Raw genomic sequence first — 14,932 nt, 5'->3', positions numbered from 1 at the left:
GGGCAAAGGTTCACCTTCCAACAGGACAACGACCCTAAACTCCCCAAATACAGGTGTGCCGCTTGTAGTATCATACCCAAGAAGACTTGAGGCTGTAATCATGCCAAAGGTGCTTCAACAAAGTACTGAGTGAATGGTTTTAATACTTATGTCGATTTTTTTATTTGTATACATTTGTAAAAATGTCTAAACTGTTTTTGCTTTGTCATTATCGGGTATTGTGTGTAGATTGATGTTTTTTTATTACCTCATCAATTTCAGAATAAGGCTGTAACGTAAAACATTTTGGAAAAAGTGAAGAGGTCTGAATACTTCCCGGATGCACTGTAAGTCAGGACTGAGACTGGACCACTCAGGAACCACTCAATACATATTGAAAAGCAATTTTGGTGCGTCTTTGGCATTGACATTTTTGCAAATGTCCCGCTGAAAAATGTATCTCCATCCCAGGGTTTTCGTATAATTATTTACCTCTGCTTTGGTCCTTTCATATTTAATTTGATCCTAACAAACTCCCCAGTCCCTGCTGTTGATAAGCATACCCATAACATGATGCTGCCACCTGGTGTCTTCCGGCGCCGACAGATATGGCCGCCTCGCTTCGCGTTCCTAGGAAACTATGCAGTATTTTGTTTTTTATGTGTTATTTCTTACATTGTTACCCCAGGAAATCTTAGGTTTTATTACATACAGCCGGGAGGAACTATTGGATATAAGAGCAACGTCAACTCACCAACATTACGACCAGGAATACGACTGTCCCGAAGCAGATCCTCTGTTTGGCCCACCAGCCAGGACAATGGATCGGATCCCAGCCGGCGAACCAAAACAACAGCGCTGCAGAAGGGGCAGACGGAGTGGCCTTCTGGTCAGGCTCCGTAGACGGGCACATCGCGCACCGCTCCCGAGCATACCACTCGCCAATGTCCAGTCTCTTGACAACAAGGTAGACGAAATCTGAGCAAGGATTGCCTTCCAGAGAGACATCAGAGACTGTAACGTTCTTTGTTTCGCGGAAACATGGCTCACTCGAGACACGCTATCGGAGTCGGTACAGCCACCTGGTTTCTTCACGCATCGCGCCGACAGAAACAAGCATCTCTCTGGTAAGAAGAAGTGCAGGGGTGTATGCCTTATGATTAACGAGAGTTGGTGTGATAATAACAACATACAGCAACTCAAGTCCTTTTGTTCACCTGACTTAGAATTCCTCACAATCAAATGCCGACCGCATTATCTACCAAGAGAATTCTCTTCGATCATAATCACATATATTCCCCCCCAAGCAGACACATCGACGGCCCTGAACGAAATGAATTTGACTCTATGTAAACTGGAAACCACATATCCTGAGGCTGCATTTATTGTAGCTGGGGATTTTAACGAAGCTAATCTGAAAACTAGGCTCCCTAAATTTTATCAGCATATCAGTTGCGCGACCCGGGCTGGCAAAACCCTGGATCATTGTTATTCTAACTTCCGCGATGCATATAAGGCCCTCCCCCGCCCTCCTTTCAGAAACGCTAACCACGACTCCATGTTGTTGCTCCCAGCCTATAGACAGAAACTAAAACAGGAAGCACCCGCTCTCAGGTCTGTTCAACGCTGGTCCGACCAATCGGATTCCACGCTTCAAGAATGTTTCGATCACGTGGACTGGGATATGTTCCGCATTGCGTTGAACATCACCATTGATGAATACTCTGATTCGGTGAGCAAGTTTCTTAGCAAGTCATCGGTGATGTTGTACCCACAGAGTCTATTAAAACATTCCCTAACCAGAAACCGTGGATTGATGGCAGCATTCGCGCAAAACTGAAAGCGCGAACCACTGCTTTTAATCATGGCAAGGTGACCGGAAACATGACCGAATACAAACAGTGTAGCTATTCCCTCCACAAGGCAATCAAACAAGCTAAGCGGCAGTATAGAGACAAAGTAGAGTCACAATTCAATGGCTCAGAAACGAGTGGTATGTGGCAGGGTCTACAGTCAATCACGGATTACAAAAGAAAAACCAGCCCCATCACGGACCACGATGTCTTTTTCCCAGACAAACTAAACAACTTCTTTGCTCGCTTTGAGGACAATACAGTGCCACTGACATGGCCCACTACCAAAACCTGCGGGCTCTCCTTCACTGCAGCCAACGTGAGTAAAACATTTAAACGTGTTAACCCTCACAAGGCTGGAGGCCCAGACGGCATCACCAGCCGCAACCTCAGAGCATGCGCAGGCCAGCTGGCTGGTGTGTTTACGGATACATTCAATCAATCCTTATCCCAGTCTGCTGTTCCCACATGCTTCAAGAGGGTCACCATTGTTCCTGTTCCCAAGAAAGCTAAGGTAACTGAGCTAAATGACTACCGCCCCGTTGCACTCACTTTCGTCATCATGAAGTGCTTTGAGAGACTAGTCAAGGACCATATCACCTCCACCCTACCTGACAGCCTAGACCCACTCCAATTTGCTTACCGCCCCAATAGGTCCACAGACGACGCGATCGCAATCACACTGCACACTGCCCTAACCCATCTGGACAAGAGGAATACCTATGTGAGAATGCTGTTCATCGACTACAGCTCAGCATTTAACACCATAGTACCCTCCAAACTCGTCATCAAGCTCGAGACCCTGGGTCTCGACCCCGCCCTGTGCAACTGGGTCCTGGACTTCCTACCCCGCCCCCAGGTGGTGAGGGTAGGTAACAACATCTCCACCCCACTGATACTCAACACTGGGGCCCCACAAGGGTGCGTTCTCAGCCCTCTCCTGTACTCCTTGTTCACCCATGACTGCGTGGCCATGCACGCCTCCAACTCAATCATCAAGTTTGCAGACGACACTGTAGTGGTAGGCTTGATTACCAACAATGACGAGACAGCATACAGGGAGGAGGTGAGGGCCCTTGGAGTGTTGTGTCAGGAAAATAACCTCACACTCAATGTCAACAAAACAAAGGAGATGATCGTGGACTTCAGGAAAGCGCCTCTTCAACCTCAGGAGGCTGAAGAAATTTGTCTCGTCACCAAAAACACTCACAAACTTTTACAGATGCACAATCGAGAGCATCCTGTCGGGCTGTATCACCGCCTGGTACAGCAACTGCTCCGCCCACAACCGTAAGGCTCTCCAGAGGGTAGTGAGGTCTGAACAACGCATCACCGGGGGGCAAACTACCTTCCCTCCAAGATACCTACACCACCCGATGTCACAGGAAGGCCAAAAAGATCATCAAGGACAACAACCACCCGAGCCACTGCCTGTTCACCCCGCTATCCTCCAGAAGGCGAGGTCAGTACAGGTGCATCAAAGCGGGGACCGAGGCCATCAGACTGTTAAACAGCCATCACTAACATTGAGTGGCTGCTGCCAACATACTGACTCAACTCTAGCCACTTCAATAATGGAAAAATGTATGTAATAAATGTATCACTAGCCACTTTAAACAATGCCACTTTATACAATGTTTACATACCCTACATTACTCATCTCATATGTATATACTGTACTCTATACCTACTGCATTTTGCTTATGCCGTTCGGCCTTATTAATTCCTTTACACTTGTGTTTATAAGGTAGTTGTTGTGAAATTGTTAGGTTAGATTACTTGTTAGATATTACTTCTTGGTCGGAACTAGAAGCACAAGCATTTCGCTACACTCGCATTAACATCCACTAACCATGTGTATGTGACAAATAAAATTTGATTTGATTGGATTTGACAATACTTGAAAATACAGCGGGTTTCACTCTGTGTTGTGTTGTATTGGATTTGACCCAAACCTGTAGTTTTTAGATTAGGCCAATAAGTGAATTTCTTTGCTGTGTTGTCCAGCAGTATTTGTAAGGGGTGCGTACTGGCGGCAGAGAAGTCAGGCGCAGGAGAGCAAAAAACGTGTTTACAACGGAGCAGTTTAATAATAAAAACCACCGGAATCAGAACAAACAATCAATGGGTACAAAACCCGTCGCACACCAGATAAACGTGCACATGCACTTACAATAAACAATTCCGGACAAGGACATGGGGGGAACAGAGGGTTAAATACACAACATGTAATGAGGGAATTGAAACCAGGTGTGTGGGAAGACAAGACAAAACAAATGGAAAATGAAAAGTGGATCGATGATGGCTAGAAGACCGGCGACGCCGACCGCCGAACGCCGCCCGAACAAGGAGAGGAACCGACTTCGGCGGAAGTCGTGACAGTATTACTAAACATTCTTGTTGCAAGCAATGTGGAGTGAATGCAATGTTGTTGATCCTCTGTATTTTCAAGTATGGATTTTTTCCATATGTATGAAATTACAGCTATTTGCTTTTTTATTGAGAACATTTCTCACCTTCTTCTTTGCCCTTCTCTCCTTCCCTTCCCCATCCACCCATCCCTCCCTCCCCAATCTGTCACCCTCTCCCTCCATCCATTCCTCTCTCCAGGACTCAGAACTGCTGGTGATCACAGTTTTGGATGAGAATGACAACAGGCCCATATTCACACAGACCAGCTACCGGGCTGAGATCACTGAGAACTCCCCCACAGGTAACAGCCTCACTGGTGTGTTTTTATGTCTGTCTGTGTGTCTGTTTGTTTCAATTGACAATGTATAATTCCTCTGCTACCTCTGTCCCTACCTTGGCACCCACTACCTATCTCTGCTTTCCTCTGTTTCCATCACTCATTTTTCTCTCTCTTCCCACTCTCTCCCCAATCTCAATCTTTCCCTCTTTCATCAATCTTTCTTGCTTTTCCCTCTTCAACTCTTGTATTTAACTGCCCTCTCCCCTTCTGCCATCACGCACATCTTCCTTTCTCTATCTCTCCCTCTCTTAGGCAGTGCTGTTTTAGTGTTGAACGGACCAGTGTTGGCTGAGGACAAAGACATTGGGCCCAACGCTGTGGTCAGGTACCATCTGCTGGGAACAAGACAGGACCTCTTCACTGTGGACTCTGATACAGGTCACACACACAGACAAACATATTGATCACTCAATCACACACCTCTAATAGATGCACACTCAAACACATACACACACACACACTCTCACTCACAACAATACACACATGCAATTAATTAGAACACCTTGAAGCCACTGCCACAAAGTCATCACCAATGAAGCCACTGCCTGTACCTCTCCCTTGTTCCCCCTTGCAGGTGTGGTGCGTGTGCGACAGGCGGCGCTGTTGGACCGCGAGATGTTTGTGGAGCCTCGGGTGGAGCTGTTCCTGGTGGGGGAGGATGTGTGGGGGCTCAACAGCAGTGTACCCCTCACTGTGACAATCCTGGACCAGAACGACAACCCTCCTGTCTTCAAACCCTCCAGCCTCACTGTGCACCTTCCTGAGAACAGCCCCACTGGTACGTGTGTGTTGGTGTGTCTGTGTCTTATGTCTGCGTGACTCAATTCATGCATGCAAGCGTGTATACAGTTGAAGTCGGAAGTTTACATACACTTAGGTTGGAGTCATTAAAACTCGTTTTTCAACCACTCAACAAATTTATTGTTAACAAACTATAGTTTTGGCAAGTCGGTTAGGACATCTACTTTGTGCATGACACAAGTCATTTTTCCGAAAATAGTTTACAGACAGATTATTTCACTTATAATTTACTGTATCACAATTCCAGTGGGTCAGAAGTTTACATACACTAAGTTGACTGTGCCTTTAAACAGCTTTGAAAATTCCAGAACATTATGTCATGGCTTTAGCAGCTTCTGATAGGCTAATTGACATCATTTGAGTCAATTGGAGTTGTACCTGTGGATGTATTTCAAGGTCTACCTTCAAACTCAGTGCCTCTACTTGACATCATGGGAAAATCATAAGAAATCAGCCAAGACCTCAGGAAAAGACCTCCTTGGGAGAAATTTTCAAACACCTGAAGGTACCACGTTCATCTGTACAAACAATAGTACACAAGTATAAACACCATGCAGCCGTCATACCGCTCAGGAAGAAGACGCATTCTGTCTCCTAGAGATGAACGTACTTTGGTGCGAAAAGTGCAAATCAATCCCAGAACAACAGCAAAGGACCTTGTGAAGATGCTGGAGGAAACAGGTATAAAATATCTATATCCACAGTAAAACGAGTCCTATATCGACATAATCTGAAAGGCCGCTCAGCAAGGAAGAAGCCACTGCTCCAAAACCGCCATAAAAAAGCCAGACTACGGTTTGCAACTGCATATGGGGACAAAGATCGTACTTTTTGGAGAAAGGTCCTCTGGTCTGATGAAACAAAAATAGAACAGATTGGCCATGATGACCATCGTTATGTTTGGAGGAAAAAGGGGGAGGCCTGCAAGTCAAAGAACACCATCCCAACCGTGAAGCACGGGGGTGGCAGCATCATGTTCTGGGGGTGCTTTGCTGCAGGAGGGACTGGTGCACTTCACAAAATAGATGTCATCCTGGTCCTCAAATGAAACTAGTATACTTTCCTATACATCAAAATAGATGTATAGAACCCCAAATCTAAGCTTGTTTTACTTGATTGTTTGGAAACAATGTAATTGTAAACAAACACTGTATACACACTATAATTGTTATATCACGGATGGTCAGACTTTGCATCCATAGCTCTGTCTATTAATTTAAGAATGGTTGCATTTCTCCAGCCCCATCCCTCAGCTGTGTACCAAAACAGTGGCGGAGTGTCAGCTTTTTTATTGTTTGAATGGCAAATTGCCCCTTTAAGCCTAGTCCTGGACAAAAAATCTATTTCAATGGAGTTTCTCCATTAAACATTATTTTTTGTCCAGAACTAGGCTTAATCTATGTCTGGGAAACATGCCCCTTGTGTTCTATCCTTACCCCTGTGTCCTCTTTCCTCTCTCTCTGTTTTAGGTGTGGTGGTGACCCAGCTGTCTGCCAGTGACGCTGATTCGGGCTCTAACGCCTGGCTGCTCTACCGGCTGGAAAGTGGCGCCCAGGACCGCTTCATAGTCGACTCCCTGTCCGGCGCCGTTCTGGTGGGCAACGCCATCCTCGACCGTGAGGAGCGCGGCTCATACCGCCTGGTCATCTTGGCTACAGACCGCGGCACGCCCTCGTTGTCGGGCACTCTCACCCTGTCAGTCATCCTGGATGATGTCAACGACTCGCGACCGCGTTTCATTGAACCCGTGACGACTATCAACGTAAACGAGTCTACGCCGCCAGGTGTGGTGGTGGCTACGCTCGCCGCCGAGGATCATGACCTACGACCCCGGCTGGAATATTACATAATCTCTGTGGAGGCCAAGGATGATGGGAATAACCCTGTAGATGGCCTGCAAGAGTCGTTCGGCATCGATTTCCACACGGGTTAGTAGTCAACAAACACAGTAGATAATGTTTAGTATTGTATCTTTACAATACTAAACAGATTGCCTGTCAGATTCTGTGGATGTTGTGTAAATATGTGTATGCAGTATAAGTAAGTGTGTGTATGTGCATGTGTGTGGGCGTGCATCTGTGTGTGTCTGTGTGTCTGCCTGTGCGTGTGTATGTGCATGTGTGTGAGCCTATTTGTGTGTGTGTTAATTGTGTGTATATGTTACCGGTATGTGTGTATATGTGTGTGTGTTCCCACAGGTGCTGTGTTTGTGCATAACCCACTCAACAGAGAGCTGGTGGCCACATTTGAGATCCTTGTGTCGGTGCATGACAACGCCAGTGATGTCATCGACATGTCAGTCAGCGTACCTAATGGTGAGGCTTCATCTAAAATCACCCTACTTTTGTTTGTTATTTTATCACCGTTTTGTGGCCCTTTATTCAGCACTTTGTTAAACCAACAGAAGTTGATCGGAAATGACTTAGTGCAGCTCATGCTAAAAACAAGCGTACACACAAACCACAATCACTACAATACACTCAAAATAGGTTGAAAGCAATGCTTCCCAAACCTTTTTGGTCTCGTGACCTCAACCATGTGAAAACAATTATGTAATTAACAGCCAATGTTAACATTTTTATTTTGGGCTATGGCAGTCAATTGAAAAACATTCTAACAGTATTACACATACTTTTAATGTGTAATACAGTCATTTGCAAATTAGTCTGGCATAATGTATTTTATCTCACCACCACTAATGAGATGGGTGGGTTTGATGCTGTTTTTTTTTACATCCATTGTGAATGACAACAGTTCCTCTCTCAATGCGAAATATATTTCCAACACTCACCCGCGATAACCACCAAGCCTCGGTGTGAAATAGAACATTGTCATGCTCTGATTCCATATCTCCAGATAACCTTGCGAACAGGCGTGTGTTACCTGCTGCAGTATATCTCCCGAGATCTGTGGCTCAGCTCTTTGGCTGCCATTTGCTCTCGGTGTATCATACAATGCGTCTATAAAACATACAATCTACTTGCAGTGAAGCCGCTCACCATCTACATCACATACAGTCATCTAACAGGCTCCCATCCAGAGCGATCTGCAGAAGCAACCAGGGTCAACGCCCTGCTCAAGGGCATGTCGACAGATCTCCCACAAGGTGAAAAACGGGACCCGAACCAGCGACCCATCAGCCACCGGCCCAAGCTCCCAACCGCCAGGCCACCAGCCCTCTAAGACCCCCCCCCCCCCCCCCCACAGTTTCCCAATAGCTGCCCCACAACTATCCGAGACCCCACCCCCAAGACTCTCACTTGAATGAGAGTGTGTGTATATGCATGTGTACAAACACCTGCGCGGCATCATCCTCAGGCAAACAAGCATTAGCTGTTACAACACTGCCCCTCGGTGTCATTCAAACATACTTTGTATTTTTACTTTTTTTTTTACTTTATCTTTGGCCGTCATTCTATCCCCCGCCCAGCAACTCCACTCCCACTTGTCTCCAATTCCACAACCCAACCCTCAGCTTACTTCAGCCCATCCTACCTGTCTCTGCTGGCCACCCTCTTCGGATTTCTACACCCCGTGTATCTTTCAACCATGCTGTGATGTTTAACATACAGTTTGAATCCATCAAATCAAATCTACAGATTGCGAGTTGAAGATAAATACTTTTACTAAGAGTATTAGTATATTAGTAATTGACTGACCCGGTCTCTCCAGATCTCCCAACAATGCTATTTCTAGGGTCCATTTTAGATCAATGTTATGCATTTTCAGCCATTCCTGAACCTGAGACCAGAAACAGGCTACCTGAGGGCAACACCAAAATAAATGGTCTATTGATTCTTTATCCTCACAACAAAATCTGCAGAGCTGCTATGATTGTATGGCCCAAATATTCTACATTTAGTTGGTGGCAAGAGTTCTGTATAATCATTTTTGCTGAAATGCACAAAATCTTGAATCTTGCTTAATTTTATATATCAACTCATCCACGCTGTACCATGGAATCAGTACATCAAAAATCTCTTCCCAACTATTTTGCAATCTGTATGGCACAGCTGTCAACATCCTGGTCCTCAAATGAAACGAGTATACTTTCCTATTTATGCTATTTTTATTCCTCCACCAGTTTTGATCCTTTATATTGGGCAGACATACCAGTTCACTACCTCCTCCCGCTGCCACATGCTTCCTCCATTTTTGGGGTAATGCTGTAATCAATTGGTTGTTATCTTGGATTCAGCAGACCTTCCCATACAATTCTGATAACTCCATGAAAGACATAATTCTACCATTCCAATTTACAATCTTTTTTTTAAACAAAATATAATTTATTTTATCTTTTCAGGAGGATGGAATTGTAATTGTCGCCAGCTCTGCAATGCTTGTTTGAAAAAGAGATACTTAGAAAAAAGTTTAATTTTCAATTATTCGAAAATGAGACATGGCAATCTGCACAAAGGCAAAAAGGCAATTTTGAAACAAACAGCTTTTGTTAGTAATCTATTTGGGTTCAAGTAAAACTTTGGGATAAGTGAAGCTTTGAGAGAGATTTAGTGTTTTTATATTTAATAATCTCAACCGACCCAGTTAATATTCTTTATATAGATAGGCACGCTTTATCTTGTCTTTAGCATCCCAGATAAAGCTAAATATTTTTTGCTCATATGATTTGAATAACGAATCATCAGGTGTAGGCAACGCCATAAGTAAGTGAGTAAACTGAGATATGACTAAAGAGTTAACCAGGGCAATTGTTCCGGTATAAATACCAGGCCTGGTTTCTTAGATTTTTTATGTTGTTTTATTATTTCTAATAGTGGTCGTATATTATCTCCAATGTATCGTCCATGTAAAAAACCTGTCTGATCAGGATGAACAATATCTGGGGAAACCTTTTTAATTCTGAGTGCTATGCATTTTGCCAGTATTTTTGCATGACAACATTGAAGAGTAAGAGGCCTCCAGTTTTTTAGATAGACTGGATCTTTATATTTGCCACCTTGGTCATGGTTTAATAATAGTGAAATCAGAACTTCCTGCTGAATACCTGACAGACTACCATTTCTATAGGAGTTGTTCAAACGAGCTACCAATGGAGCTTTTAGAATATTTATTGGCAAGAAAAAGTATGTGAACCCTTTGGAATTACCTGGATTTCTGCATAAATTGGTTATAACATTTGACCTGATCTTCATCAAGTCACAACAGACAAACAGTCTGCTTAAACTAATAACACACAAACAATTATACGTTTTCATGTCTTTTTTGAACACACCGTGTAACCATTCACAGTGCAGGGTGGGAAAAGTATGTGAACCCTGTTTCAGTTCAGCAATATTCTTGGGATGTCTGGTGTGAACCACTCTCGAGGTCGGGTTGAGGTCAGGACTCTGACTGGGCCACTCCAGAAGGTGTATTTTCTTCTGTTGAAGCCATTCTGTTGGTAATTTACTTCTGTGTTTTGGGTCATTGTCCTGTAGCATCACCCAACTTCTGTTGAGCTTCAATTGGCGGACAGATAGCTTTACATTCTCCTTCAAAATGTGTTGATAAACATGTGAATACATTTTTTCCGTCAATGATATCAAGCTTTCCAGGCCCTGAGGCAGCAAAGCAGCCCCAAACCATGATGCTCCCTCCACCATACTTTACAGTTGATGAGGTTGTTATGTTGGTGTGCTGTGCCTTTTTTTCTCCATGCATAGTGTTGTGTGTCGCTTCCAAACAGCTCAACTTCAGTTTCATCTGTCCACAGTATATTTTGCCAGTAGCGCTGTGATACATCCAGGTGCACTTTTGCGAACTTCAGACGTGCAGCATTGTTTTATTTGGACAGCAGTTTTTTCTTCCGTGGTGTCCTCCCATGAACACCATTCTTGTTTAGTGTTTTAAGTATCGTAGACTCATCAACAGAGATGTTAGCATGTTCCAGAGATTTCTGTAAGTCTTTAACTGACACTAGGATTCTTCTTAACCTCATTGAGCCTTCTGCGCTGTGCTCTTGCAGTCATCTTTGCAGGACGGCCACTCCTAGGGAGAGTAGCAACAGTGCTGAACATTCTCAATTTATAGACAATTTGTCTTACCGTGGATTGATGAACAAGGCTTTTAGAGATACTTTTGTAACCCTTTCCAGCTTTATACAAGTCAACAATTCTTAATTTAGGTCTTCTGAGATCGCTTTTCTACGAGGCACTGTTCACATCAAGCAATGGTTCATGTGTCCAAGATGGCGTAGCAGCAAGACGTGTTTGTTTTTGTCCCGTGTAAATATTCCGTTTTTTTTCTGTATGTATCTCAATTTCTTTTTCCATTTTCGAATGAAATATACCCTCCTGCAATCCGCCTCACCCAACGTGGTACGGATCTGCTATTTTTTTAGACCTTATAACTGGAACCTCCATCAGAAGCTAGCCTTCAGAAGCTAGCCAACTAATTAGCTACTAGCTATTTAGTCATTGTTAGCCACTGCTAGCAGTCTTTACCTTTAGCACAAAAAACAGCTGCTTTATCCCGGATAGCCCGGATAATATCTGCCAGTCTTGCACAGCACGATATGAGCCCTGAGCATATCGGACTGCTTTTTTCCCCACTACATCACCGGATTCCTGCCGCAAGCCCTGGACCATTACACCGGATCATCACAGCTAGCTAGCTGCTACCGAGTGGCTATCGTGGCTAACGCCCTTGTCCAGAAGCAAGCACCAGTTAGCCTCGAGCTAGGCCCATTCCCCTGGCTAGCAAACTAAGTACACCAACTACAATACCTCTCTTGCCAATTGGCCTGGACCCTTTGTCGACACGGAGCCCCGCCGATCCATCACGACTGGTCTGCTGACGTATTTCGGCCAATGTGCTCTCAACCGGCCTCTGTGTCGTTGATGTCGGTGAGGACCCAGCTACTAGCCCTGGCCCGCTAACTCTGAAACCCCATGTCTCCCGCTCGCCTAGCGTAGTGACGACTGCCGAGCGGCTCCCTGTTTCGTCCATTGTTGCTTATTGGACCCTATGATCACTCGGCTACACAGTTGATGCCTACTGGACTGTTCATTAACACGGTATTTTATTTTGTTTATCTGTCGGCCCCAGCCTCAAATTCAGCCCCTGTGTGTAGCTAACTGCCCCTCTCTGCCCATTCATCGCCATTTACCCATTGTTGTTGTCTTAGCCGTTTACCCGTTGTTGTCTTAGCCCTCCCAATCAACACCTGTGCTTTATGCCTCCCTCTAATATCAATATGCCTTGTATACTGTTGTTTAGGGTAGCTCTCATTGTTTTATTTTACTGCGGAGCCCCTATTCCCGCTCTACATGCCTCGTTTAGCTCCCTTGCCCCATCCCCCACACATGCAGAGACCGCACCCAGCTTAACTCGCGCTTCCAGAGATGCAGCCTCTCTCATCGTCACTCAATAACTAGGTTTACATCCACTGTACTCGCACCCTACCATGCCCTTGTCTGTGCATTATGCCCTGAGTCTTTCCTACCACGCCTAGAAGTCTGTTCCTTTTACTCTCTGTTCTGAAAGCACTAGACGACCAGTTCTTACAGCCTTTAGCCGTACCCTTATCCTACTCCTTCTCTGATCCTCTGGTTATGTAGAGGTTAACCCAGGCCCTGTGTGTCCCCACAGGGCTTCTCATTTGTTGACATCTGTAACCGGAAAAGCCTTGGGTTCATGCATGTTAACATCAGAAGCCTCCTCCCTAAGTTCGCTTTATTCACTGCTTTAGCACACTCCGCCAACCCTGATATCCAAGGTGTGTCTGAATCCTGGCTTAAGAAGACCACCAAAAATTCTGAAATTTCCATCCCCAATTACAACATTTTCCGTCAAGATAGAACTGCTAAAGGGGGCGGAGTTGCAATCTACTGTAGAGAGAGCCTGCAGAGTTCTGCCCTGCTATCCAGGTCTATGCCCAAACTGTTTAAGCTACTACTTTTCAAAATTCATCTCTCCATTAATAAGTCACTGTCACTGTTGCCGCTTGTTATAGACCCCCGTCAGCTCCCAGCTGTGCCCTGAACACCATATGTAAATTGATGGCCCCCCATCTATCGTCAGAGTTCGTACTGTTAGGTGACCTAAACTGGGATATGCTTAACCTCTCTTGGGCACGTGAGACGGTAGCGTCCCACCTCTTCAACAGCCAGTGAAACTGCTGGGCGCTAATTTCAAATACAGAAATACTCATTATAAAAATTCAGAAAACAAAACATATTTTACATAGGTTTAAAGATTAACTTCTTGTGAATCCAACCACGGTGTCAGATTTAAAAAATGCTTTACGGCGAAAGCATACCTTACGATTATGAGAACATAGCCCACTAGACAAATCATTACAAACAGTAGCCAGCCAGATAGAACAGTTAAACAATTTAGAAATAGAGATAAAATTGCTGATGCACTCAGCAGACATTCATTTACTCAATAAATGTTCCTTTTGTTCGATAAAGTCTCTTTATACCCAAAAAACTCAGTTTTATTCTCTCGTTTTCTTCAGTAATCTACAGGCTCAAACGCAGTCAAAACAGGAAGACAAAAAAATCCAAATTGTATCCGTAAAGTTCATAGAAAGATGTCAATCGATGTTTATATTCAAACCTCAGGTTGTTTTTAGCCTAAATAATCGATAATATTTCAACCGGACAATAACGTCGTCAATATAAAATGTAAACAAGAAACGCACTCTCTCGGTTGTGCGCATGAAAAAGCTCTGTGACACGGCAGGGTCCACTCATTCAGACTGCTCTTACTTCCTCATTTTTCAGAATACAAGACTGAAACACTTTCTAAAGACTGTTGACATCTAGTGGAAGGCATAGAAACTGCAATTTGAGTCCTAAGTCAATGGATACTGTATTGGCATTGAATAGAAAACTACAAAACAAAAAAACTTCCTGAATGGATTTTACTCAGGTTTTCGCATGCCAAATCAGTTCTGTTATACTCAGACACTATTTTAACAGTTTTGGAAACTTTAGAGTGTTTTCTATCCAAATATACCAGTTATATGCATATCATATATTCTGGGCCCGAGATGCAGGCAGTTTAATTTGGGCATGCATTTCATCCAAAATTCCAAATGCTGCCCCCTACCCTAGAGAAGTTAACTCCCTTCTTACCTCATTTGCACTCACTGTATAGAGACTTTTTGTTTTCTTTTGTTCCACTGTGTTATTGACTGTATGTTTTGTTTATTTATGTGTCCAATTCCTATTCTTTATCTTGGCCAGGTCACAGTTGCAAATGAGAACTTGTTCTCAACTAGCCTACCTGGTTAAATAAAAGTGAAATAAAAAATATATATAAAAAAAACACCAAGCAAGCGGCACCATGAAGACCAAGGAGCTCTCCAAACAGGTCATGTACAAGGTTTTGAGAAGTACAGATCAGGGTTGATTTATAAAACAATATATGAAACTTTGAACATCCCACAGAGCACCATTAAATCCATTATTAAAAAATGGAAAGAAAATGTCACCACAACAAACCTGCCAAGAGAGGGCCTCCCACCAAAATTCACGGACCAGGCAAGGAGGGCATTAATCAGAGAGCCAACAAAGAGACAAAAGCTCCACAGCAGAGA

General features: G+C 44.1%; 1 protein-coding gene across 1 annotated transcript in view; it reads left to right on the top strand.

The window, feature by feature from the left end:
* Positions 1–14,932, top strand: part of LOC120017357 (cadherin-23-like) — a 659,988-nt gene that overhangs the window by 599,346 nt on the left and 45,710 nt on the right. The window contains exons 43-47 of the mRNA XM_038960107.1: positions 4,443–4,545; positions 4,837–4,962; positions 5,159–5,362; positions 6,855–7,313; positions 7,584–7,700. Coding sequence (XP_038816035.1) covers positions 4,443–4,545; positions 4,837–4,962; positions 5,159–5,362; positions 6,855–7,313; positions 7,584–7,700 — 1,009 coding nt within the window. The remainder of the gene's footprint in view (positions 1–4,442; positions 4,546–4,836; positions 4,963–5,158; positions 5,363–6,854; positions 7,314–7,583; positions 7,701–14,932) is intronic.

Source organism: Salvelinus namaycush, chromosome 22 (assembly GCF_016432855.1).
Source record: "Salvelinus namaycush isolate Seneca chromosome 22, SaNama_1.0, whole genome shotgun sequence".
Taxonomy (NCBI): domain Eukaryota; kingdom Metazoa; phylum Chordata; class Actinopteri; order Salmoniformes; family Salmonidae; genus Salvelinus; species Salvelinus namaycush.
The sequence above is the reverse complement of the archived record's forward strand: the minus strand, read 5'-3'. Positions and strand labels throughout refer to the sequence as shown.